General features: G+C 58.7%; 2 protein-coding genes across 2 annotated transcripts in view; one reads left to right on the forward strand and one right to left on the reverse strand.

The window, feature by feature from the left end:
• The first annotated feature begins 5,501 nt into the window (after positions 1-5,501).
• On the forward strand, positions 5,502-12,088 carry GBX1 (gastrulation brain homeobox 1). Its single transcript, XM_033067591.1, has 2 exons — positions 5,502-5,997; positions 11,437-12,088. Exons 1-2 carry the CDS (start codon positions 5,538-5,540, stop codon positions 11,958-11,960), a joined length of 984 nt encoding a protein of 327 aa, XP_032923482.1. The 5' UTR covers positions 5,502-5,537; the 3' UTR covers positions 11,961-12,088.
• A 6,510-nt stretch (positions 12,089-18,598) lies between these two features.
• Positions 18,599-27,417, reverse strand: part of AGAP3 (ArfGAP with GTPase domain, ankyrin repeat and PH domain 3) — a 77,052-nt gene continuing 68,233 nt past the window's right edge. Inside the window, 5 exon segments of the mRNA XM_033080647.2 lie at positions 18,599-19,894; positions 20,113-20,368; positions 21,361-21,583; positions 21,897-21,987; positions 22,443-22,597. Coding sequence (XP_032936538.1) covers positions 19,670-19,894; positions 20,113-20,368; positions 21,361-21,583; positions 21,897-21,987; positions 22,443-22,597 — 950 coding nt within the window. The 3' untranslated portion in view covers positions 18,599-19,669.

The raw sequence follows: 27,417 nt of genomic DNA on the forward strand, positions 1-27,417 counted from the left end.
ATAACCTTGTAGTGGTAGCAGAAGACAGCAAGAATGGTCAGAAGATAAGGAAATGACCAACAAAAGCCACCGCAAGGACCTGGAGCTGGAGAAACCTAAGCAGTGACAAAATAAAAATATCTTAACATGGAAAAATTACCTGAGCACCTCTCAGGCTGAGGGAGCTGGAACTGTTCAGCCTGGAGAAGGGAAGGAGTGAGGGGATCTCATCAGTGTGGATAAATACCTGATTCTTCCACAGGGAGGGCACAAAGGCAATGGAGTCAGGCTGCTTTCAGTGGTGCCTTTGACTGAATTGTGCTCCCAGCTGGAGAAACAATGTTCATGTGCCAGCCTGTATTGTGCACAGTGTTGCATAACCCATTTTGCTCTGAATCCTGCATCCTGCACTCTGAGAACACCAGCTTACAGGCTCTCACAGAGCCATGAGATGTATGTCTAGAGAGTGACCTGTAGGTGATGGACGTCTTCTGAAGGAAAGGTTCTGGAGTGCCATACTCGTTTAACTGCTGGGGCAGAGCAGAGCAGAGCTGCTTCTGGGCTTCTGGGCTTCTGGGCTAAACATCCAGCCCTGTGCCTTAGAAGAGAGGCCCCATAAATTATCTGAAGAACTTGGCTAGCATCATTCTCGCTGAGCAGGATCCAAACACAGGAGTGAGGGAGGGCTTGGCTCTCCTAAGCAGAGCAATTCTCAAAGAAAGATGTGAAAGGAATATGTGAACCTTGTCCAGGACTCCAGAAACAAAAATTTCCGGTCTGAGGTCTTGTCGACAGCAAACCCATGCACCTGGGAATGCTCTTGTAGCATTAATGAGGATCTTGAATTCTCATTGCTCTAGCTATAGCTCTGCCAGGTCTAGCTCTGAAGTACCTTTCCCAGGCATGAATAGGCAGACAGGTTTCTGTCAGAAGCTGAAGACAGAAGTACATAGGGCAGCTCTGCAGTCAGGGAGAGCCTGTGGGACCGTGTCTGCAGAGGCCAGCTGGGATGTCCTGGTGCCCCTTGCACGAGCTGCTGTCCACCTCGGGCAGTGTGTGGCTGCAGAGCCTGAAGGACCATGTCATGGGCACATTCTCCAGTGGCAGAATCTGAGCCCAGCGGGAGCCCTGCTTCGGTCAAACAACATCATGGCCACAGCCAGCTTGTTCTCCAGACTTCTCAAACTTTGAGTAAATAATTTTACAACGTTACTCTTGCTTTTAATATGTTTAGCAGCTATATTGCAGGAATGCCTAGAGGCTGTGACTAGATTTAGTCCTGTTGTGCTAGATTCCGTGCAGAGATAGTAAGTGGAGCAGGTAGAGGCATAAAGTTAAGACTGCATAGCAGTTTCCATTAGGAAGACCTGCTTTCATTTCCCAGGCTGTCATTACACTTTAACTGTTGCAGTTGTGGTTGCTGTGCCGTGCTACTCAGAACTTTACCCATTACAGATACAGCAAAAATTAATTGGCCTGTATTTGGCCAACAGCTGGTGCATCAGGAATACACTCCAGACTCTCCACCTCACAGAGGAGAGCTGGCCCAGGTGGTTCTTTTCCTCCCCAGTAGCACGGGATCAAATTTTCCTTAATGAACAGCCTCTGAGGATCCCACTTTGCCTGTTCCAAGCAAGGACATTTTTAGAGGCTGATGGTTTTCTTTGGGTCGTGCCCCGCCGTCAGTACAGACACTGTGTCCCAAATGTTGAGCGGGACACTTCCCAGTCTTTCCTAAAGCAGACTTGTTCATGCTCACATGTCTGCAGAAAGGAATGGAGAAGAGGAGGAGGAAGAGGAGGAGGAGGAAGCTTGAGCAGTTCTAATGCAGAAAACAGAGAAGAGAGGTGGCAAACAAAGGCAGACTGAGGATGGAGGAGATGGGCCAAGCTGGTCTGTGATGGCTGAAGGTGCTTCTTGCAGAGAAGGAGCTTAAATTCAGCACTCAGGGCCCAGCTTGGTGAGACTCAGGACCACCTGCTGAGACTGAAAAAACATGAGCCATGACACAGTGACCCCAAAACAGGAGAGAGCACATCACCTCCTGAGACTCTTTTTAAACTCAGTGTCTGATAATGTACTTAGTGAGGTCCTGAGAGATCTCCATCAACAGCTGAGAGTGCAGTCAGAAGTGCAACGAGACCAGGGGCTTTACAAATCGCACAGGCAGTCAGCATTTCTGCTGTACCTGGCATGTTGGACAGTCTATCTTCAGGTATGTTAAGGAAACCCACCAGCTCCTCAAGAGGGAGGGATGAAGCCCTTTAAACTGGAATTGAGGGGCTTTCTGCAGAGGAGTGTGGAGAGGGAAAGATGCCCAGGGAGCATTTGAGCAGTGGAGGTCTGAGCCTCAAGTGGAAGCCATGGAAACTGCATTTCAGTAGGCAGCAAGAAGCTGTGGGAGATTAGACAGAGGTTACACAATTGAAATTGGGAAAGCCTATGGAAGTCCAGTGGGTGAGCATGCAGCCTGGACCCTTATTCCAAGCTGGCTTACCCTGAGAGGATGTGGATGTGGGAACTCTGCCCCTTTGATGTACACATGAGGGTATAGCAGCACAATCTTTGCTTTATTATTCTTACAACCTTTCTTTTTTCTGCAGTCTTTCAACGTATCCTTCTCTGAATCTTTGCTTTACTATTTGCACTTGAGTTTCTATCTCTACAACAAAGTCTCATGAGACAAAGTAAACTAAAGTGGAGTGAATTGTTGGGGCCCTGAGTACATTCCCCTCTCCTGGAGGTTTGGCTCTCCAGGGTCAGGGCCAATTCATAGGATGCAGCCATCTGTCATCAGATCTGCTCTGCTCACCTTCCTCAGGTCCTGTGGGAATGCACCCTAGTCAGTGAAGCCTTGTTACAGCCCTTCCTGCCCGGCTTCCCACCCCTCTGGAAGCAGCCTTTCCTTGCTGCTCCCAGCATGGAACAGAGACTCAGTGTTTGAAGGGAGAGGGGAGCTGCAGGTAATGCGAGTCTATGATCAGGTAAGCAGAACCTTTGTGTTGGAGACATCACAGGGACTTGCGGAGTGCAAGCCACAGCTGTGCAGAGGGCAGTATTGAGCTTGTGCTGGTTCCTTCAGGCAGGACCTGCCGCGGTGGGCACGGGCTGCCCTCCGCCCTCGTGGGAGACACAGCCCACTCCCAGCTCGCTCAGCTCCCCAGCAAGGTCACTAGAGAGAGCAGTTTCCTCTTGCTCTCAAATATCTTGCTAAGCTATCTGTGGGTGTGAGGTGTGGGTTGATTGCACAGAAAAGGTTCATTGAACAAGTGAACAAATTGTATTTGCTCAGGAGTCAGAAAGCTGCTTGCACAGCCTGGATCTGGGCCCTTTTGAGTGCAATCTTGAGAGCCAGTAGTGTTAGGAACAAGTACAAGTAGCACATGGCTATGCTTTCACTTTCTCCACGGTCCAAGGTGCTTTAGTAGCAGGGAATGGACCCCAGCTTTGTGCATTGAAGACTACTCCAATCTGAAGGTTCCTTTACCACAGACATCTGGTGGATGAGACAGGAGAGCTGGGGCAAAGACAGACAGGACAGAGATGCTAACCAGCAGATCTGGAGCCATGTCCCTTACTGTGTCACAGCTGGTCTCTGCAGTGGGGATCCCCTGTGCCAGGCCTCATTTTCCTGATTCAGTATTTGAGCCTGGATGATTTTTTTACCATTGACTTCTTCACACCCATTCTCCTCATTCAGAGCAGGGCCATTCTTGCTGAGGAGGGATAATTCTTTGGGACCACAAGGATGTGCCACAGAAAAAGTCACAAAAGACATGAAAGGAAGAAGAGGCTGTGTGATATCATATCTGGCCCATATCTGAAACCCCCTACCAGGGATTCATATTGTGCCTGTTTAGTGGAGGAAGGCTGAGCAGCCAACTTTCAGCAGAGTGGGCCCATTTTGCTTCACTTAAATGCTCCACACAGGATCCAAGTGTCCAACTCCATGGCTGGGCTGTCCCACAGAAAACACACACTTCAAAGTGGTGTTCCAGACCCCCTCAGGGACAGAGCAGAAGGTGATGGTGGAGAAATCCTTGTGTTTACACAGATATCGATGCCACCAGGGAGCCTGGGTAGCCAAGCAGCCAGGAGTGCTGCACCCCTGGTCAAAGAGGGAATGCAGGCAGCAACATACAGGGGACTTGAGAAGAGGAATAGCCCTAGGTGACAGCTAGAGGTCTGGAGTGTCACTGTGCCGCTGAAACAACAGTTGGAGTGCGCATAAATGTGATTTCAGCTTGCATTTCTTGGCTTCCAAGCACTTTAAAAATCCTGATACTCTTCTGAAGCAGGGCTTCAGTTTGTCTATTGCAGGTCTGGTGAGCAGCTCTCTATAGACAGAGAACAACCCAAATGCCTAGCTGGGGGAAGAAAAGTCCTCTGTTTTAGCGTGGGGCCTCCCCACGAGGGGCAGGCGATGTTCCTCTGGACACAGAGCACAGCGAAGCCGCGCAGTTCTCGCCGCGGCTCGGGAGCTTTCGGCTCGCGCGGGTCTCGCTGCTCTGCAGATGGAGCGATGCGCACCAGGGCCACCGGCCGCCACCCGGGGGCGAGTCCGACACACGGAGTGCGCGGGGAGAGCGGTGCCGGGGCCGCGGGGCAGCAGCAAGAGGGGCCATTTCACACACCCCCTCCCACCCTGACCGAATGCGTCTGCGGGAGGCTCCGCGATCTTCCCGGCCCCGCGGCGCCCGAGACCCCGGTCTCACGGAGACCCCGCTCCGAGCTGACAACGCTCCATGCAGGGCCGAGAAGGGACGGTCCCAACTCTGCCCCGTGGTTGCTCTCCCGTGCCCTGTTCCGGCGATCTGCGGACACGGCACGGCACGGCACGGCACGGCACGGCACAGCCAGTCCGTCGGGGCGCTGGAGCCCGCCGTTCGTCGCCGTTCCCGGGTCACTCCCCGCAGGCTGGGCCGTCAGGAGCTGCCGAGAGGGCCGGCTCGGGTCCGGTTGCGGCGGCCAGGGTGGTACCGGGCGGAGCGGAGCTGGCTCACCCCGTCCGTGGGCCCGGGCCCGGGTCCGGACAGGGCCAGACGGAGCGGAGCGGCCGGGCCGGGCCCCGTCCCGTCCCCACAAAAGCACCCTTGTCCTGGCCCCGTAATTGCTAATCATCAATCACCATTAATAACAGCTGATGAGGCGGGAGGGGGAGGTGCCTTCCCAGGGGCCGGCCGCGCCGGGGGAGCGGGGCGCCTTGCCCCGCCGGAGCGGGCGCTGAAGGAGGAACTCGACCGTGATGTGCAGAAGATGGATGAGAGCAGAGGGCGACACCCCCGCCCGCCTCCCCTCCCCTCTCCCCCTCCCCTCGGCGGCCCGGCCCGGCCCCCCCGCGGCGGGGCGGGCGGGCGGGCGGCTCCGAGCGCGCCTCCACTCCGCCGCGCCGAGCCAGCGAGCGGGCGGGCGGGCGGCAGCTCTCGCCGGGCGCCGGAGCCCACGGGAGGCGGAGGGCGCGGGCCGGGGCCGCGGCGGCGGCGGGATCGCGGCGAGTTGGCGGCGGCCCGAGCTCGCCGGAAAGTTGGTGCCGGCTGAGCCGGAGGCGCCCGCTCGCCATGCAGAGACCCGGCGGCCAGGGGACCGCCTTCTCCATTGACTCGCTCATTGGGACGCCGCCGCCGCGCTCCGGGCACCTGCTCTACACCGGGTACCCCATGTTCATGCCGTACCGGCCGCTGGTGCTCCCGCAGGCGCTGTCCCACGCCCCGCTGCAATCGGGGCTGCCGCCGCTGGCCCCGCTCGCTTCCTTCGCCGGCCGCCTCACCAACACCTTCTGCGCCAGCCTGGGCCAGGCCGTGCCCTCCATGGTGGCGCTCACCACCGCCCTGCCCAGTTTCTCCGAGCCCCCCGACGGCTTCTACCCTCCGCAGGAGCTGCCCCCGCCGCGCGCCACCCCCGACGCCGGCTGCCGGCGCGGCGCCGACGGGCTGGAGGCGGAGGAGCTGCCCCCGGGCCGCGACAAGGGGCCGGCCGAGCCGCCGCTGCACTTCCCGGACCCCTTCCCTGGCCTCGCAGGTAAGAGCGGCGCGGGCCCGTCCTGCCCGGCGGAGAGCAGCCGGACCCCGCAGCCCCGGGGAGACCTGCCCGGGCCCTCTCCGCCGTCCCAGCGGCACCTGGGGGCAGACGGTCGTGCGGGCTGGAGCTCCCCGGGACGGCGGCCGCGGAGCGGAGGTGCTGGAGACCGGGGCGCGGCGAGCAGGACGGCGGGGTAACCGGGGATCGCCGCCGCGGGACCTGCCCTCGGTCCCGTCTGGCCGAGCCGGGAGGACCGAACCGATTCCCCTTCATCCCAGGCCCGGTCCACAGCTTTCGCAGGTGGAAGTCAAACTTGGCTTGCCTCGACGGGGCCGCGGGTCAGGAGGGCGGGAGAGCGGCCGGCCATGGGGCACGCCACGGCGGGGCTGGAGCGGCGCGGCCGGACCAGCTGCACGGAGCTCTCCGAGGTCCTGGCACTCGGCCCGGGGCGAGCGAGGCGGGAGGTGGCGCGAGTCCCACGGCTCGGTCCGCAGCCCTCCCCGCCCGCACCGATCTTGGTCCGTTCCCGGTCCCGGTCCCGGTCCCGTTTGGTGCGGACGGGGCTGCGCCTTGTCCCCAGCATGGTGCCGCGTCGCCGTGCTGCGACTACCGGCTTTCTAAAGTTTCCCCCGAGCCCGGCCCGCAAGGGGTGACGGTGGAGCAGGTCCCGCTCTCCTCCCTCCTGCCGGCTCGGCACCGGCTCGGCCCGACGGCGCGGGCAGGCGGCTGCGCCCCTCCCGGGACCCCCGGTGCAGCCGGGAACGGCTCTCGTCGGGGTCCTCGCCTTTGTGCGCTGCCACCACTCCCCGAGTGTGCCCGCTCCAGCCTCAGAGACTTGTTTCTCCGCGTTCCTCAGCCAGGTCCAGCACTCACCCCCCGGTCCTGCAGCACGGGGCATGAGGGGTCCCTGCGGCAAGACAGAAACGAGCCAGCTGCTGCTTCTCTGGCATGGCATCTCTTGAGCTGTCTCTCCTGGCCACTCCACCTGTGGGATCCACCTTTGTCTCACAGGCTTCTTGTCATGGATGTGAGCTGAGAATCTCTGCTGCTTCTTGCAATGTTCAGCTGTTGGTTCTCCATCCTCACTTTAATCTCTCCTGGGTAAGCCCAGGTGTCTTCCTTGCCCTGCCTTATTCGTCCCTCAGAAGAGCACTCACTCAGGTACCCCTTAGGACCTCTCACCCCAGGTAGGATAATGGGGGCATTCTGCCTTCCCCTTCCCTTTGTGGGTTATTGGGCATCCTCCGGTGCTCCCTGCTCTTTGTGCTGAGTCAAAAGCCCAATGCAATCTTACTTTTTTTGTGAAAGTTTTCTCGGGGGCAGCACTGCCCTGGCCAAAACCGTGTCTGTACAACCTCATCTTTCCAGTCTGTGAGCAGACGAACTGCATTGTGCTTGATCTCCCTCTATGGCTCCTCCATAACTGAGCCCGATATGTTCCCTCCTCCCAAGGGACTCAGATGAACTGTCCCAGACCGTGGCCACTTCTGAATCCAAGAAATCCTACCTCTAAGACTTTTCCTCTTGCAGCTGGATCCTATGATAGAAGGGAAGATGTCTTGCTGCTGCTGTTCATCCCCTGCTGCCTCTGAGCACTGGGTTTGCTCTGGAGCCACAAAGGATGCTTGTCCTACTGCACAGGCATATGCCCATGTGGACTCAGTTCTGTGGACTGCTTTGCCCAGGTCCAAGAGGATTTCTCAGGCCAAATGTGCCCATCTTCTCCTTTACCTAGTGCTTCTCCTGGCTGTACCAGACAAAACTGGAGATGGACAGTGGGGTTTGTTTTACAAACATCTTAGAGGAAACTCAGGAGGGTTGTTGTGAGCTTTTTCCAGTATTAAGGAATAGAAAGATGATTCATGTCACAGGAGTCATCAAAAACTATCTATAATGCAGTTTGTACTCACATCCAGTCCGTGGCCCTGGCCAAAAGCAATTGTCCCGGGAACAGCAAGAGAGCACAACCTGTTCTATGGTCAATTTTAAAATGATACTTTCCTCACATCCAACCATCTGTAAAGATGGGCAACCCTGCACATCAGGGATTTCCTGAGCCTGTTGTTTCTGTATATTTAGTAAACTTCGATTAATTTGTTTTCTGTGGCCTTATCTAATCTCCTCTGCAGTCCACCAGAAAGGAGGATAACCTTGACATCAGCCACATCAAGATGGCAAGATGTTCCACAGATTATTTTACCTGTAGAAGAACCTTGTGAAGAATAAATGCCCCCTTTTGATAATTTTGCTGACATCTAGCGACTTACACTCTGGAGTGACTGCTTCTGTCCCTATGCTCTCTTACTATCTCCATCATGCAGGTGTCTGTGGACACAGGATCAGTTGCTTCCTGGATCAGCCAAAGGAATCAATGCACTATCTGAGGACTTCTCTCCGGGTTTGAAACCTGCTTCCAGCAATTGCCACCCTTCTTGAGCAGAGAGAGGCATGTAAGCAAAGTGGTGGTGAGAAGCAGCAAGGCTTGAAGTCTGGTTTATTTGTACAGCTGCCACAAAGGCTTGATCCCTGGTGTAAGGGTACTTACATCCCCAGCTCCCCATACCTCTCGTGAGACTGGGTTTGTTCCTGAGCTGTACAGATCTCCTGAGATTCAGGCAGCAGTCTGAGACTCTTTCTTGGTTTGGTGTAGTGACTGCACATTCAGTCAGGGACAAGGTTTCTGTTCTCCTCTGTGCTTACCCACACAGGGCTCATCACCCATTCCCGATCCAGGTCTTCCTGATGCTGCTTCAATAGCTTTGTTGCCTCTCTTCAATGTGCTTTCCACCTCCATAATCATGAAATCACAGAATGGTTTGGGTTGGCAAGGACCTTAAAAGGCCACCTAGTCCAAATCCCCTGCCATGGGTTGGGACATCTTCAACTGCGTCAGGTTGCTCAGAGCCCTGTCTGACCTGGCTTTGAGTGCTGCTGGGGATGTGATATCCACTACTTATCTGGGCCAGTGTTTCACCACACTCATTGTGAATAATTCTTTAATCGACCCTCTTTTACCTAAAAATCATCACCCCTTGTCCTATCACAAGAGACTTTGAAGTCTCTTTTTGTCTTTCTTATAAACTCTCCTTAAGTACTGAAAGGTTGCAATAAGATTTCCCTAGAGCATTCTCTTCTCCAGATGGAACAACCCCGACTCTCTCAACCTGGCCTCAGAGCAGAGGTGCTCCAGCCCTCAGAGCATTTTTTTGACCCCCTTTGGACTCTCTTCAATGTCTTTGACAAGATCAATAAACAGCTGTGGCTTTGTGAAAAACAAACCAGCAGGTCAACACTATTCTTCATCTACTACTTCTTGTTGATTTTTCAGTCATGATGCTTTGTTTGTGACAGCTTCACTTTATGTTCAGAGGCCTTGAAAGTCTCAGTTTACCCCAACCACATGGGTGGGATTCCCTACATAGTAGGTGACTAACAGACCAATATACCAATTTTCTTTGTGAAAACATCCAATTTAGATTCTGTTATCAAATAGTTCCAAGTTCCTCACTGCAAACCCAGCCCTTTTATGCAACACAAATGTGAGAGTGCTCCATTTAAAATTTGGAGTCTGGTTCAGAAGAGGGTATCCAGAGTATTCCAGTCTCCTGGGCACAGCCTGGGCTGACAGGAGCAAACTGCCCCCCCAGCACTGTCTGCTGGTGTGGCTGCTGGGATTCCCCTCCCTCCCTGGGGAATTGCAGTGTCAGGGCAGGATCTAAAGAGCCCTTGGGGAAGACATTGAATTCCTCCTGAGAGCTCTCTTACCTTGTCAGGCCCGATGCTCCACCAGAGAGAGGTGGTACACAGAGGTGAAAGCTCTTCTTTTCTTCAGCAAAGTGCTTGCATGAGGCTGTGCAACAGCAGCCAAAGTGCTCCTTGCCCCCTGCTGCTGATCCTCACCCCCACAAACACGAATTCTCTGGGTATTCACCCTCTACGCACATGGAAATCTCTTCTCCTGACCCTCTGGAAGAAAGAAATCACTCTGCAGCAGGATAGAGATGAAGAGATAAAGAGATGAGTGCTCTTTCCCACTGTAGGAAGCAGGAAGAGCAGGGAGAAGATTCCGGATCTCCAAAGCCACCCACCTGCTCTCAGGAAGCCTCAGGCTTGCTGCAGGACTAGCAAGGGATGTGGGAGCTCCACAGCCACCAGACTATCAGGAATGTTTTCTGGGCTCTTGCAGTTCTGTTTGTGTATTTAAACCCTGCACTGTCAGGTTTCTGAGGGCTGCTCTGCCTTTCCCACTGAGATGAGGTGAGGTGGCCAGTGATCCAGTGGCCCAGCTTGCGTGTGTCAGTACCTGGATACTGCTTAGAAGTTTGGAGAGCTGCTGCTTCTCCTCGTGCATATTGTTTTATATAGAACAGCAGTGCTTCAGGGCAACTCCTTCCAGCAGTGATTACTGCTCTTGGGTCAGACTTGAAGAATTTTCTGGTCTCTTCTAGTCTCAGCATGACAGAAAAGCTTCTTCACCTGCTTGTGCATAGCTGTGGGTCCTTCCTCCATGACCCCTGTCTGTGGCTGAGAACATCTTCTCACTTTGTTTGAGCCCTTTTACTATGGAAGTGACTCTTCCCGACCTCTTTCCTCTGTCTGTCTCCCACTATGTCCTCCCTTTGCTCCATGGCTGTTTTATCATTCAGGCAGCAGTTTGGGATACAAGAAGCTTGCAAAGAGGGGATTCATACCCCAGTACCCTATCAATATCCTCACAGGGATATCCTTAACAGAGGTGTCTGTGGTGATCCAAGCACTGCATTCTGGCCTGGGGGCCTGGGCTGAGGTGCTGTCTGTTGTGTGATGCTGACAGGTTCTGTCCTGCCTCTCTGCCCACTGCTGGCATCAGCTGCCTCAGCACCTTGCTCCCGGTCTGCTGTGGTGCATGCTTGGATTAGGGAGGGAGAGCCAGAAGTGGCTGCACCCCGTGTCCTTTAGAGGTTTGCTGGGCTGGAGCTGTCTCTGGATGCTGTTTCCAGGACAGTTCTTCAGCTCTTGGCTGGCTACCTTCTAACAACATCGATGGTGCGGTGCACTGGGAAGGGACAGGGAGGGCTCAGCTGAGAGGCAAGGAAGGTATGGGCGTTCTTTCCTGTGCGAAGGTCCAGACAAGCCCTGGAAGCGCTGAGGTGCTCCCCGCTAGACTGAGAGCATGATGGTGCTGCGGCTGGGCTGGGGGCTGGGGCAGCTGCTGAGGGGGACAGAGCCCAGGGTGGCCGCGGCAGCGGGGACAGCGCTGGGGCTGCGCTGCCCGGAGCGGGGCTGGGCCGGGGCCGGGGCTGCGGGACGCGGCAGTGACGGGTCCGAGAGTGCGGGAGGAGCTGCAGCGTCCTGCCGAGGGAGCGGGGAGAGCTTTCCTCGGGGCTGGGGGGCTGTGGGAGCGCGGCGGGGCAGGCGGGGGGCCCCAGCAGACACTGACGGACGCTGTGTGCCCCGCAGACGGCAAGGCGTACAGCTCAGACGAGGAGAAGCTGGAGGTGAAGTCGGCGGCGACGCCGTGCAGCGAGCGGGAGGAGGAGAGCTCGGCGGGCGAGAGCGAGGAGGAGCCTTTCCTGGACGGGGCGGCCGCCGGCAGCGCGCTGGGAGCCAAGGGCAAGGGCAAGGGCGGCCCCGCCGCCGAGCAGCCCCCGCCGGGCTCGGGGGCCGGGAAGAGCCGCCGGCGCCGCACGGCCTTCACCAGCGAGCAGCTGCTGGAGCTGGAGAAGGAGTTCCACTGCAAGAAGTACCTGAGCCTGACGGAGCGCTCGCAGATCGCACACGCCCTGAAGCTGAGCGAGGTGCAGGTGAAGATCTGGTTCCAGAACCGCCGCGCCAAGTGGAAACGCATCAAGGCTGGCAATGTCAGCAACCGCTCGGGAGAGCCCGTCCGCAACCCCAAAATCGTGGTGCCCATCCCGGTGCACGTCAATCGTTTCGCCGTGCGCAGCCAGCACCAGCAGATCGAGCAGGGCGCCCGGCCCTGAGCCCGCGGGGCTCCCGGACCCTGGGGCGGGGCGGGGCGAGCGCCCGCTCCCACTCCTGTGTACATGTCCCTTATTTATTCCGTGTAAACTCTGTACATACGGCAGCCTGTCCTTCTGTCCGTGCCACGGGGAGTGCGGCCGCCTGGTCCTGGGGCCCTGGCCGCCCGCTGGGCTGGGCTGAGCCGGGCCGGGCCGGGCCGGGCCCGCGCTGCCGCTGGCGCCCGCCCGTGTATAGCTGTGATTTCAATAAATTATTTTCTATGGAGCAAGACCACGTTCTTCCTCGCTGTAGGGACGGGGGTCCCGCCGCCCCGGCCAGGAGCAGGCAGAGAAGGAGAACAGGGACGGGAGAGGGATGGGAACAGGGACAGCGACAGGGACACCCCGAGAGGCGGCCGGGGAGAAGGGAGGCTCGGGGGCTCAGCCGCCCCTCGCCCGGTGCCGGGGCCCGCGGAGCCGGAGGCTGTGCGAGCAGCAGCGATCGCCTTGCGGGGCTCCACCGCACCCGCGGCTCTGCCCGTGTCGGGACGGGGGAGGGAGAAGGAGCGGGGCAGCCGGGAAGCGCCCGGGAGCATCCCCAGGCCGGCGCTCCCGCCGGCGGAGCCGGGCCAGGACTGGTTCGGGAGCGCCTCGGCAGCTCCTCCCGGGGTGGGGGATGTGTGAGCTGCGGCCCCTGCCCCGGCCCGGCACAGCCGCTCCCTGGTGCTGAGACCCCGGGACAGGCACAACAACAGAAGGGGCTCGCACACCCAGGCCAGCCATTCCCTGCTCTTGAGAGCTATCGCATGAGGTGCTGCTTCCACAGCCAGCCGCCTCAGATACTGAGCCCAGCCCCAGAAACCCACGAAGACCCAGTTTTGCACAGGGCACAGCTGCACGCACAGCTGCGTGCCCAGTCAACAACAGCACAAGGGCCTTGTGGCTCCCCGGGTATGTCCAGCCTGGGGAAACTGTTCTGGTTTGACAAACTTCACTGAGTCCATGGGGCAAGGGAGCTCCTGTGCCTGTGCTGTGGTAGCAACACCCATTGCAATGCCCCCAGAGGTTCCTGGAGAGATGGAAGGCTCTCTCCAAGGTTTTGCTGGGACACCAATTGCTCACAGGTTTGATAGGGAGTTTGGGTCACAAATGGTCCAGCCAGGCGCTGTTACCTTGGGAGAGCAGGAAATATCCCTGACAGCCAGAGCTGACTCCACCTTCCTGGGCGCCATCCCTGACGCTATAGCAAGGGCTGGGCCATCTCTCTGCTGCCTCGGGAGCAGGGCTCCCTCCCCATCTCTCTTCCCTCTTTGGCAGGTGCATTCTGTTCACCTGGAGTGTGGGGTCCGTGCTCAGCTGAGTCCTCCGGGAGTGCCCTGGAGTTTTGGAGCACTGAGGGGTGGCTGTCACTGCCCCTTGGCTGTTGGCTCCAGTTGGCTCAGACACAGCCCAGATCACAGCAATCATTTGGACAAAGCTGTGCTTCCAGATGTCCTTGGTGGGTGCCTCTTTCCACAGAAATATTTGCTGCAGGTCCCAAGAGGGTTCCTGCAGAATCCTTTCTAGATTTGAATTCTCAGCACAGCTGGCTCCTACTGCAGGACACACTTACCTCTGTCCCTGCACCACTGACCTGGAAACAAGAAGGTATCCTCAGGAAATGCCTGGCCTGGTGTTGCTCACAGCGTCCCCAGCATGGATTTGCCCTGTTCAGATAGCAGCACCTCTGGATAAGGGGAGTAAATGTACTTTGGCAGCAGCCCCCATTGCCCTGCCCTCAGGAAAACTCAGCTCCTTTTTCAACAGGCTGGGGTGGAGCTGCCTGCACCTGCACCTCCTCTCCATCCTCAGGTGGGAGCCTGAGACAGGGACTGAGCTTGGCTGTGCTCCGTGGCTGCAAAGGGGACTCAGCTGTTGGCAGTTGCTGCAGTGCTCTGGCACATGAACTGCTACTCACCTTGTGTGGGAGGGAGGGGGCCAGGTAAAGCCATTCTGCAGCTACACACGGGGCTCTGCCACTACAAATGTGTCCACATGAGGGGTCTGTGCCACTGCAGCCGACACACAGCAGTGTGCATTAACCACAGCACTCCAGAAAATGTCCCCAGCTCCAGGGTTGGGGCAGTGACATTAAAAGGAGTCAAATTTTATTTTATGTCCAAGAACTCTCTTATTCCCACTGGGCATTTCTAACTGACACTGGCTTGATATGTCCTGTCCCAGTGGCAGCACTGGTTTATTGTGTCTTTAACCCACCTCCCCCACCACAGAGGCCACTGCCCACCCAAAATCCATGTGCAGAGCACTCCTGCTCCACTGCATGCTCATCCATAGACTGCCACCGGCTTCCAACACCTACAGTTTTTAGCTGCGTGGAAGATTTTGTTCTTGTCGTTGTTGTTGTGTTAGACCAATCCCAGAGCCAATACACACTGCAACCCCACAAACAGCCATGCTAAAATCCCCACAAATGCTGCAGAGGTGCAGTTCTGTATAGTGCTGCTGGAGGTGACAGACTCATGCTGTCACCAGCTCTGCTGGAGAGAGCTGCAGAGCAGCAGAGTGTTCCTGGCACCGAGCAGAGCAGAGCAGAGCAGAGCAGAGCAGAGCAGAGCTGCCTGTGAACCCTGAGCATCGTGACAGCTCTGGTGCCTCCTGCACAGTGGAGAGCAAAGAGCAAAGCACTGCACAGTGAGCACAGCACTGCCCATCCTGCACAGTGAGCACAGTGCCCACCCTGCACAGCGAGCACAGTGACAGTGAGCACAGTGCACAGCACTGCCCACCCTGCACAGTGAGCACAGTGAGCACACTGCACAGCACTGCCCACCCTGCACAGCGAGGGCTCTGCACAGCACTGCCCACCCTGCACAGCGAGCACACTGCACAGCACTGCCCACCCTGCACAGCAAGCACAGGGCACAGCACTGCCCACCCTGCACAGCGAGCACACTGCACAGCACTGCCTGCACTGTCTGAAGCAGCTGTGGCCCCTCCTCAGCTGGGGGAGCTGTAGGGGCCCCCATGAGCTGGAGCTCTGTGTGCTGGGTCAAACTGGGGTTGGTGGGAGGGGAGCCACAATGAAAAGCTGGGCAGTGGAGACAGACCCAGGGCTGTTGAGCTGGATGGGGCCTCGGGAGGTCTCTGCTCCAACACCTGCTCAAAGCTTGTCCCATTCAAGATGCTGAAGAACTTGCCCATCTGACCTCCAGTATCTCCAACCTCTGCTCTTTGGGCCCCTGTACCACTGTCCAACCACTTTCTAGTATGTTTTTTCACTTGCATCTATTTGGAATTTCCCATCTACAAGCTTCTGGCTGTTACCCTGTGTCCTGGAGTATGAACTGCTCAGGAAGGAATCCCACACATGCACCAGTACACATGTATATGCACGGATACACACACACACACACACACACACACACACACACACACACACAGAGTAAAAGGTAGATACAGGTGCAGACACACTGAGTAAAATACACAGAGTGTATGGATATGATGTATGGATATGACACAAGCATGAATTTGTTTATACAAATACATTTACACACACACACACACCACACACACACCTATATACACACATTCATATGAACAAGACTTATTTTGCCCTAATGCTGTAAATTCAGCATTTACAAGAGAATTCTTCCTGCCCAGCTCTATCCACTTGTTTACCTGTGCGGTGGTTCTTAAAGAATTGGGAAAGGAGCAGGGATTACATCCCACAGAGGGTTTATTCAGTCAGTACAACAGAGCTGGTCCTCAGCATTCCCTGACAAGGGTTTTGTATGAAGATGTGCTGCACAATACGGTGCTGGTGCCATTCATTAGCCAGCGGCTCCAGGACTAGCTCAGGTGCAGGACAGAAACAAAGGGCAAGAGAGAAACAAAGTCCCAATGGCTGGCACCTGGGAAGGGTCGTGAGCTCCCTCTGACCGTGCCCGGCAGCCTGTGCCAGCTCGTCCAGTGTCCTGACCAGCCAGGCTGGCACTGCCCCCAGGGCTTTGTGGCTCCCTGTGCTGTGAGCGTCTGCAGCCAGCTGTGGGCCTGCCCCATGAAGGGGCACAGGGGCAGGTGCTGTAGTGGAGTGTGCTGGTGCTGTACCTTCCTGAGCACAGGCCAGGGCAGCTGGGACAGTGCCACACCAGCCCCTTTTCCCCCAGAGGAAGGCTGGCTGGACACACGGAGGCACAGCTGATCCTGTGGCAGGTGTCTGCTCTGGCCATCACTCCTAAAAGCACCTCTGCTTGTGCTCAGCATGATCCCAGCGGCTGTGGGGTGGGCAGTGCTGCCCTGCTGTGCCCACCTGCAGATCCTGAGCTGCTCAGCTGGGGCTGCAAGAAGGCCAGTGGGGCTTTGACTGTGAGTTTACCCTGTGGGGCTTTTTCTGGCAGTGCCCAGTCTCTGGAAAGTGCTGCAAACCTGTGGTGTGGGTGGTGCCCAGCCTGAGGCTGCATCCGTGGCTCCTGTCCTGTGGCACCCACCTCCATCACCTTGGCTCTAGCCTCAGCTGGATGGTGTGAGTGCTGCTGCCTGCCTGGGGCAGGGTACTCAGGGTGCTGCCGCAGACCCTCTCGGGGCCAGCAGCACAGGGACAGTCCCACTGCTGCTGCCCTGGCACGGCCCTCGTGTACAGCAGAGCAGGGGGCTGGCTGCCCTGTGCCCTCCCTGGCATCAGCTGAACACCGACACCTGGCTCCTGCCCCAAAAACAGACACAGCGCCCCGAAACACAGACACAGCTTCTGCCCCTAGCATGGACATACTCTGCTTCCCCCGAGCATGGAGCTCCTGCTTCATTCAGCCCGAGACCACACTGGTCACCTCGGCACGCAGATGGGCTCCAACACTGGAGCAACGCTGGGCTGGGGCGAGGCAAGGCAGGGCACGAGTGCTGCTGCTGTGGGGTCTGGCCCACTCTTGGCTCCTCGGGACAGTGTCAGAGCCTGCAGGGATCTGGGGCATTCCCTGCCCCCGGGTGCCGGCAAATGGGCATCACCGGGATGCCCAGCACCTGTCTGCGATTTGTGGGCAGCAGTAGGGCACAGGGCCTGTCCCCACGGGGCTGTCCCCCACAGCAGTGCCACTGCCAGCAGAACCCGGCCAGGGCTCTGGGTGCCCTGGGGGCTGCACCCCATGGCCGCTGCTCGGGGCTTTGTGGCCCCACACCACGGACACTGATGACCGCTGTGGGTCCCGTCCCGCTCAGGGTACTGCACGGTTTTGACTCCAGAGCTGTCCCCGCACGGTGCCTGGTCATTGCTCACAGCCCCAGGCACAGAGCGGGGGGACAGGCAGGGGACACCCCGGGGGTCAGAGCCGGGTCCGGGGGTCAGAGCCGGGTCCGGGCAGGGCCGGGATGGGAAGGGAGGCGCCAGGGCTGGGTAGGGCGGGATCCCGCGCGGGAGATGATGTATGGGCAGATGTATCAGATCGCACAAGATAAACAAGCAGTGAATTTCATCAGGGCCCATCATGGCTTTAATTTGGCTGCCTAATGAGTCAGATCCAGCCGCGCAGATAAAAGTTGTCAGAGCCGCAGCCCTAATGAATTTCTTGCCACTTGTAATCAAGGCAGCTTGTCTGAGGGGGATGATTAATGGGCCCCAGAGGAGCTGCCGTCCCTCGGCTTCCATTGCCGTTAATGCAGTCGCCAGGAAATTAACCAAACCCAGCACTGGGCTGGGGCCCGGCCGCTGCGGGGCCACCCATGGGCACGGCGAGGAGGGGTGACATGGGTGCAGGGGCCGGACAGGGCTGGGACAGGACTGGGATGGGGATGAGGATGATGACACGGGCACACACACCCAGAACACATCGAGGAGTGGAGGGGCTGGGGCCACGTCTGCACCCCCAGCAAGGCAGCCCTTTGCCACGGGAGAGGCGCAAGGGAGGCAGCAGGGGTTGACAGGGACATCGGAGGGTGCCTGCGGCAGCTGGGGGTGTCCTGGCACCTCCCTTCTTGCAGCACTGCCAAGGCTGTGCCCCGTGCCCGTGCAGCAGAGCCTGGAGCCCAGCACAGCACAGAGAGACGCTGGAGCCCTGAGCTGCTGCTTGTGGGGCAGCCTGGGGTGCAGCCAGCCCAGCACTGCCAGCACTGGCGTCCTGCTCTGCCCACAGCTGTGAGCAGCATGCAAAGTCAGGGCTGGCAGAGCACACACACGGCTCCCTTCAGTGCTCAGGGGTCTGCCTGTGCCTTGGGACTCGATGATCCCCGCTCTTGTGCAGCTGTAGCAGACTCCTCGCTCGCTGTGGCAGCCCATCACTCCCTGCCCATCTCTGCCTTCCCCCGTCCCAGCTTCACACCTGCTGTCCTGTGCACAGGGACCAGCTGGCCCAGCATTCCTGCCCTGCATGTCCCCTCTCCAGCCCACCCCTCTGCTGTGGGATCTCCCATCCCACCAGAGCTGGGCATTCCTCTGGGGCCGTGTTCTGGCATTGTCCTTCAGTGCCCAGGGTTGGCACATCTCCCCTGCACACCTCAGCACTCTGCCATATCCCAGGGGCCTGGTTTGGCACAGGACTGCTGTTGATCAGAGCCCAAGCTGGAGGAGAAGAGGCTGAACTTTTGTCAGTGTGGGCTGGAGAGTCACCAGACCCGGCTGCAAACCAGGGCTGCATTGGAAAAACCAAAGGCAGCACACTGAGACACTGGCCTGCAGGAGGTGGGTTGCTTTATTGGCCTTTATCTCCTTGGCTGCAGGTAACACACACAGGGCAACTCATGGAAAAGAAACCGTATATACAGAGTGTCCATATAAATATTTCCAATGTACATTTTATACACAAGTGACAGAGACATTCCATAGCAGTGTCCAAAGCCTTGAGGTTCCAGCATTCAGCTAGAGGCTTGACCCCAATGCAGAGATGCTCCTCTCCTCTCCTCTTGCTCAGCTGGAGACCAGCCCCACCTGGGCAGCAGCGGGAGCCAGCAGGAGGCTCTGATGGAGACACTGGGTATGGCTTGGAGCTTTAACCTCGAAGGACAGTGACTCTACAGACAGACAGACAGACAGAGCTGGGGATCCCGAGGTGACCATCTTCTTCCCACTGCAGGTCACCAGGGAGCTGGGGAGGCCTTTGTCCAGGGGCTGCGCTGGGGACGTGGCACGCTTGCATCAGCACACAGGGAGCAGCATCGGTGCGTGCACCCCTCCTGCACCGGCCAGCAGCAGAGGAGCACGGGGCTGCAGTGGAGAAACATTCACCTCCTGCTGCCCCCACCTCACTGCTGCACCGGGGGCTGTGGTGAGGCCAACACGGAGGGAGAGCAGGAGGTAATGCCCAAACTGACCTGCCTGAGGAGCAGGTGCAGGCATCAGCCTTCCTGGTACTGCTGTGCAGGGTGGGGCACACACCTGAACTGCTCCCAGCCCTGCTTTATCTACAGATGTGTGTGGGGGGGGCAGGAGAAACTGCCTCCCCATCCATGTACCGGTCACGAGAATGGGGTGCACTGCAGCCACCCCAGTGATGATGTGGGAGCCCCCCACAGCTGCCAGCACTGGGTGTACACAGCTGCACGGTGAGAGGCGTCTGGAACCAGCGCAGAGGAGCAGGATGCTGGCTCCCAGCTGGCTCCCAGCCTCCTCTGGGCTGAAATGGGGCTTTCAGTGGGGGCCAGCACTGTGGGGGCCTGTCTGTGCTGCTCTCAGAGCCCCTCCTGCAGCCCTGGTCCCCGGCAGGGCTGGAGGGCAGCTGTGTGGTGACCGGAGGGCCCGTGCAGAGCTAGGCCGTGCCGGGGCTGGCGCTGAGCTCTGGCGGTGCCGCGGCGCAGGCGTTGTTGTTGGCATTGGCGTTGCGGCGGGGCAGGCTGGGGGTCAGCGTGGCCGTGCTGTCGCTGGGACAGCCGTGCTGCAGCAGGATGTCGATGCACTCCTGGCTGCCGGCTCGCCGGGCATAGGCCAGCGGGGTCAGGCCCCGAGCGTCCCGGCTCTTCACATCCACTCCGTACTGCGCGGGAGAGAAGCAGCTGGTCAGTGGTACTGGGAACCCTGTGCCCGGGGGCAGGGAGCACAGGAGCTCTGGGGAAGGCAGGAAGAGGGAGCTGGGAGGGTGGGCAGGTCAGTGCCGTGGGCATGTGGGGGAACCCACGAAAGCAGGATGGATAAAGGTGGGGGGTGGGGATGGCACCAGAAGCACCGCGGTGGAGGCTGCAGGCTCTGCCTTACCCAGATGAGCAGCTGTGTGAACACCACATTGGCCATGGCGCAGGAGAGATGCAGCGCTGTGCGCCCGTCTCCATCTCCGTAGGTCTCGTTCACCTCCTCCTTGGTGCCGTGGGCCAGGAGCGTCACCACGAGGCGCAGATCGTCCTCCACCACAGCCCGCAGCAGCTGCTGCCCCAGCGGGATGTCGGACTGGGGCAGAGGGGCCAGAAAGAGCTTCTGCTCATACTTAGCCCGGATCCAGCGCTCCTTCTCCTCCCTGCCAGACAGGACATTGTCACTGTCACAGTTGAGACAATCACAAAAGGACATGCACAAAAGGACATGAGCATCAGCACTGCCGTGTGAACACACTTGTGTGAGCAGTGAACATCCGTCCCACCCACGTATGTTCTGCATAGCTGTGCCCCTGTGCCCACAGCAGCCACTAAACCTCTGTCATTCCACTCTGGCCACCTGCCTGACACCTGCTTGCCTTCCTGCACCTCCTCACAGATCCCCACGGACACTGTGTGCTCACATCCAGGCCTGCACAGCAGCAGCTCTCGCTCCCAGGCCACCCCTGTCTGTGTGCACCCCATGCCAGAGCCCCCGGCACCCCAGTGCTGTGTGCCCGTGCTGTGGCAGCTCGGGGACCGTCCCTGTGCCGTGCCGGTGTGCGGGCCATGGCCAGCGGCAGGAAAAGGTTAGCGCTGCACACGCCAGCCCGGTGCCGCGGGAGGCACCTTATCGCTGCCGCCGTCGCGCCCGGCGCAAACAAAGGCAGTGTCCGCGTCCGTCCCGCCGGGGCCGGGGCCGGGGATCGATGCTGCCGGCCCGCCGCTATCTGCTGCCATTCTCCCCATCAGTGCCCCGCCGAGCACGCTCACTGCCGCCGCCCCCTGACCCGCGCTCCGCCGCTGATAAGCCGCAGAATGGGCTCTTGTTGGGATGAGTGACAGCAGAGTGGCTCCGATAGGGACAGACAAGGGCCTGAAAGGGACGGACCCTGGAGACCCGCACGACGCTGCCAAGCCATCTCTGTTAACCCCTTCGGCTTTGCAGCCAGCCTCAGCTCAGAGTCACGGCACAGCCATGGAGCCCCACTGCCCCACCACGACGGCAGGAGAGGGCGGCCAGCGCCTCACAGGCAGACGGGACCACCAGCACTGGAGCATCCTGAGGAATCCTGCCTGCCTCAGTGGCTGCTCCCAACCCCTGCAGTGTCCCCCAGCCCTCCTGGTGTGTTTCCCAAGACGCCATCTCCCTTACCGACTGCTCTCAGGGGTGGGCTTGGGGTAGCCCTCCACCATTCCCTCCCAGACAGCGTTTGCGAGCGCGTTGCCGATGGCCGTCATGACCATGAGGAGCTCGCTAGGCCAGTCATCCAGGTCCAGGGAGCGCACACGGGACAGGTGGGTGCCCAGGTTGCGATGGATCCCGGAGCACTCGATGCACATGAGAGCGCCCAGGTTCAGGCTGGCCCAGTCTGGATCTGAGGGCGGCAGGATCAGTGGGGGAGAGTTAAGAACCTGCCAAGACTCACCAGCCCATTTCCCATAGTTCAGACTCGTATTTGCAGGCACCAGAGCCCTTCCAGTTCAGAGTCCCTGGGAGAGGTGGGCACGGAGAGGCTGAGACCTCAGGCTGGCCAGTGAGGGGTCACAGCCCAGTGAGGGCTGTACCCCAACCCCGAGGAGCAGGTCCATGTGGGAGAGGATGGGACGGACACACAGAGCAGGTCTCTGTGCCCGGGGTGGCTGGAGCCCCCTCCCCTCCCGGGTGAGCCCCCAGCGCACATCTCTTACTGGGAGCGTCGCAGTCCACGCAGAAGCTGTTCCCTCGTGCGGTGCGGACGGCCTGCATGGCCTGCGCGTCGCCCTGGCTGCCCAGCCGAGCCTGCAAAGAACGCCACAATGCCCCCTTCACTGCAGGCCAGCCACCCCACCACAGCCTGCACCCCTCCTGAGTGCCCCACCACACCCTGCACCCCTCCTGAGTGCCACGCCAGGCTCCGTGAGGCTGGCCAGCACGGGGGCTCTGACAGCAGGGTCTGGAGTGGCCAGCTGTGCGCCACAGGAGCAGGGGACAGTGGGCAAAGTGGGAAGAAGGGGCAGAGATGTTCAAGAATGAACCATCCCATCCAGCCACATGGGATGCACAGAGCCAGGCAGGGAAGAGGTGGCAAGAAACCTGGGGAAGTGCATAGTGCCAGGGATGGGACTGAATTTCACTGGGACAAGAGGGATCAAGGCAGGATTCAGTGTGGACAGACAGGCAAGTGGGTGACATGGAAGAATGTGGCAAAACAGATGCCACAGAATATAGAACAGAAATTGGTCAAGGCCTCTTACCTTGTTTTTGCTGCTCTCACAGCCCTGCAGGCTGGCCAGGATCTGGCTCTCAATGGCCTGCACCCAGAGCTCCCGCTCCTCTGATGTCGAGGCTTCAAAGAGCCAAGTCTGGCCCGTCAGCGACACGATAATGAACTCAAATGGCTCATCTGGTTCTGGAAGAGAAAGGTGTGCCATAACACGGGGCTGGGAAGGAGGGGGTCTGTCACGGGACAGATCCTGCCAGGCTACCACAATCCCCACGGGGCAGGGCCGAGGCAGCAGCAGAGCCCAGGAGGCTGGGACAGGCAAGTGACTGCAGAGAAGAGTCAGAGCTCTGTGCCAGCCCTCCCTCCCTCTGCCCCACACAGCTCCACTGGCTTGTGCCCACTCTCCCTGCCCTGTGTCCCACCCTCAGAGAAAGCTGCCAACCTCTGGAGCAGGGAAATCAGCTCCTCCACTGAGAGGTGCCTGCAGCCAGCACCAGTGCTCAGTGTCTGCCCTCGAGAGCCTTTAGAACCAGGGCTGGCACACAGAGTGAGGTGGTGCAAGAGGAGCCTGTGGCTGGCTCCTCACCAAGGCTTGAAAGGTGTTCTGCCCTGCTGACCCCTGCCAGCCTGGCTCTGCCTCACACGGCCCCCCATGGGCACAGTTCATGGGGTGCCATGTCAGCCTCACACCCAGCACCAGCATTTACCTTTTACTGCCAACTTCAGTAGTTAGTGCAGTAAATGACTTAACTAAGCGGGGCCTGAATGGAATGACTAATAAACGTTATGTCACAGCACACGCTTCAGCTCATAGCAAAATGATTTGTAATTACCTAATTAGCGTTATGCAAATAACACCCTCATCTCCATAATGTGCCTTCCCAGCTCTCTATTAAAAGCAGGGAGTCAACTGCTCAGCTCCAGAGACAGCACGGAGGCCGAGGGGCCTCTGGTCCCCATCCAGGCAGAGCTGCTCTGGCCTCGAGCCTGGCAGGGTCTGTGCACACCAGGCAGGACGTGGGGAGGTGAGCAGGGGAGTCTGGAGGGGCTTGAGGGAGGTCCCCTCCTCTCCCCGAGTTCTCTGCCGCACAGAAGCCCCTCACTGCGGAGGGAAGCAGCAGAAAGACAGGGACTGAGAGCTGCCACAGCCCCCAGTGAATGGCTGCAGAGGCCCCTGGCCGGGTGGCACCAAGGGCACGGACACCCTCACCTACTGTGGGGCCACCTGGAGCCATCTGTGTCCATGAACATCCCCAGACCATGGTGCAGCCTTGGGAAGTCTCCCTAGGAGAGCCAGGTCTGTTGAACATGATGGGAGTGCACAGCCCTTCCTCCCAGGTCCGTGGTCAGCACCTGCACTGACCAGCACCAGGCCTGGGGATCACCAGGGCTCATAACTGGTGTGGGAACACAGGGCTGGGTCTCCACACCACCAGAGCCTGCATGGAATGACCCCAGGATAAGGGCTTGTCCTGGCTTGCCCTTCCCAGATAGGAAGGCAAGGCTGTTTTACTCATTTTACCCTAAATCAGCCTGGGACTCCTCCTCCAGAGAAAGGCGTCTGCAAGTGCCTTTGTCCTGCTGGAATGAGAGAGGGAGCCCTCAGGAGGATGAGGATGACAGACTGCAGGGAGCAGGCAGTTGGCCACGCTGCTGGACTCCCCCCTCTGATGCACAGGACGTCCCACTTGTCAAGCCCCTTCGTCCAGCTCTCAGCCACAGGACAGACCCCACAGACACCAAGTCCCAGCTCAAGAACAAGATTCTTGGAAAATATACAGCTGCTAGCTTGTGAATACTGGGAGAGGAAATAGCCAGCCAACAGCCAGGCTAACAAGCATTGCCTCCTCTGCTTGCTGGCACCAGTCTCTGCGAGTGCTGCCAGAGCCTGGCACGGGCAGGGAGCCCCCAGACTGCAGGGGAGCCAGGACCATCCCCCCACAGCCACAGGGCTGGTGGCTGCCTGGGGCCAGGCACTACCAGCCAGCAGGGAATGAGCAGCAGCTCCCTGGGGCAGGGGCTGCCCAGGTGCTGCAGGGAGCATCTGCAGACAGCGCTCCTGGGGGACCCTGACACATCACAACAGGCCCTGCCCTCCTCTAATCCCATCCTGCCTTGGTCTGAGCCACCTGTGGCTGCTGCTGCTGCTGTGTTGCAGAGCCCAAGCCTGCTGCTGGACTCGGGAAGCACTGGATGCACTTAAAGTCCTGCCTGCTGCCAAGCCTTCTGCACAGCAGGAAGAGGACACTGTGGTCAGCAGGACACAGTGAGGATTCCTGCTGTGGGCTCACATGTGTTCCTGTTTGCCCAGCACCTCCCCACCAAGCAGGCAGGCATGAATCCCAGCCCCAGCCTTCCTGCACCTGTACATTTTCCAGGGAAGCAAATGCCTGCTCTCTGTGCTCCTTGAGCCACCGTGCTGAAGCAGGGGGTTCCATGTGGCTCCCAGCACTGCTCAGGACATTCACAATAGGGCAGAAGTTCCCTCCTCCTGGGTGAGAAATTCCTGGGGTTCCAACCTGACTCGGATGGACTTTCCTACTGTCACAGCTGAGGGACATCCCAGAGCTCTGAGGCTGCCCAGTCCCAGCCGTGGGAGCAGTCCCAGTTCAACCAAAGCCCTGGCACCAGCTCTGCAAGAGCAGGAGCTCCGTTCCCTTCCTTCTTTGTGCCTCCTGGATTCCAGCTTCATGCCGAACAAAGGCCCTGGAGCCTGGGAAGAGCTAACAAAAGAGCACAGCTTTTCTGCTGTGCTAAGGCAAATTCCCCACCTCCTAGTGCAGGATGGCACTGTGGGCTGGATGTCTGTGGAGACATCAGCACAGCGTGACTATGACAGAAGTGCGTGGCTCTGTGGGATCACAGCCCTGGATTCACACGTGAGGATCAGCAGAGCTGATTCCCTGGGAAGGGAACCAAGTGCTTGCAGCAGCTGTGCAGACCTTCTGGAATGGTCTAGGACCATTCCTGAGCTCCTCAGGGCACCTATACAAGTTGGATCAGACGCAAACCCTTGTTTTAGGGACAGTACTGGGCATTCTCAGCTTCTTCTGGGGAGAGCTACAGGTTTCCAAAGTGGCAGGGCCATTTCTGGCCAGATGAAAGGGCAGCACCGAGCAGATGACATAAGCAAAGGGTTTAGACTTTAGACTATCTCTGCTGAAGCAGAGCTGGCAGAACTCCCTCCCCAGCTCCACACAAGGGCACAGGCTCCTTCTCAGTGGTCACAGAAGTCCCAGAGCTTGACCTGACAGGGCTCAGACCTAAGAGGAAACCAGTCCTACAGGAGGGGAGAGCCTTTCCCAGCTGCCTCCGAGTGAGGGGCTATCCAGGGGCCAGATGGCAGAGCCCGGCCCCCCAGCCCTGCGGCTGCCCCAGTGTGCTGGTGGGAGCCCATTACAGCAGCTCCATTAGAATTAGTGGGCAGTGGAAATGAATGCGCTGCCTCTCTTTCTCTTGATGATTTTTTGATGATGTTTTAAAGACTGAGCTCTGTGAAGAGTTGCTGAGCAGAGTTTGGTGCGAACCGGCTCTGCTAATGGGTGTTAACCCCTCGACCCCCCTCCCAACACCGCCCAGGAATGAGGGCTCTGAGCAGGAGCAGGATTAGGGAGGGAATGGCCAGGACAGCAGAGCCACAGGGCACCCAGGCTGCACCAGCAGCCAAGACAGTGGGCAGGGGCCACAGGAGATGAGCAGCCTTGGGGGGAGCCATCCTCCAGAGAGCAGAGGGGCACCACGGGGCTGCCGAGAATGGAGACATCCTGTGTGTCCAGCCAGGAGACAGACCAAAGGGACAGCAGGAGGGTAAGCAAGTGCCCACCAAGATGCAAGAGCAGAGCTTACATCTGCTGCTCAAGGCAGCCCTAAGGCAAGGCGTGTCCCACTGACACCTGTGAGATCCCAAAGAGGAAAAGGAAGGGGAGCAGCAGTGACACAGAGTGTGGCCCTCACAGCTGGTGTCAAGTCCCCTTTCCATCCTGTGAGTGGGGAGAAATACAGCTCTGAGCAGAAAGAGCTGGGGAGCTAAAAACAGCTTCAGCACAGGGCTGGGGCAGAGCTTGGTCCTGCTCTGCAAAGGGCTCTGGCTGCACGCTGCATTGGTGCCCAGCACAGAAACCCTGCTGTGGAGACTGACATGAAGCTTCCCACGTCCTTTCCCATGGACATCCTGCTTCTCCGTGGGGTGCAGCAGGTCCTGCAGGCAGTGTGTTCCCCAGGGAGCTGCACTGGGACAGGCTGGCCCCATGCCTCACCCCTACCCTACCCGAGGGACCCCACACAGGTTGGAGCAGCACTCTCAGGGCACAAGCATCAATATGGGGGGCTGCTCCCCTGTCCCAGAAGCATGAGGATACAAAGCAGCTCTGTGAGGAGAGAGGATGGAGCAACGTCCCTCTGGTCCCCACCAAGTGCAGCAGGATTGCTCCCAGCACTTGGACATGGCACAGCAATTCCCTCTCTGCACAGGGCATTGGACAGAGCTCCCCACACCAGCCCAAAGGCCCAGGGTAGCACTGTCTTGCCCCGTGGGAAGGGGGAGTTCAGCACAGGGAATGGCAGCAGCCATCCAGGCAAAGAGCCTTCCATGCCAGACCTCTTCCTGGCTGGGTCCTTCCTGAGCAGATAGGGGCAGGGTAGTGTAGGACACCTCCCCTGCATCCCAGCAGGTCCAGAGAGAGGAGCAGGATTACACTCAACGCCAGCAAGACAGAAAGCAGAGCTGGCACTGAGCCCCACTCTTGAAGCAGAAGTGTCCTCTGCCACCTCTGCTCTTCATCATCTCCCAGTCACAGCCAGCCTCTCCCTGCAGGCTGTCCTTCTCCCACTGCCATCCCCTCTGCTGCTTTCTGTGCCATAGCAGAAGTGCCTCCAGAGGCCCTGCAGAGTGGGCAGTCACACAGGGAGGAGTGGGGGGACGCCTCCAGCGTGTGGGGCACACAGCAGGAACCAGGGCAGGTCCTGTCAGACATGCAGGGAGACCCTGGCCCAGAGCTCTGCTCTCT

This window comes from Catharus ustulatus, chromosome 1, assembly GCF_009819885.2.
Source record: "Catharus ustulatus isolate bCatUst1 chromosome 1, bCatUst1.pri.v2, whole genome shotgun sequence".
Taxonomy (NCBI): domain Eukaryota; kingdom Metazoa; phylum Chordata; class Aves; order Passeriformes; family Turdidae; genus Catharus; species Catharus ustulatus.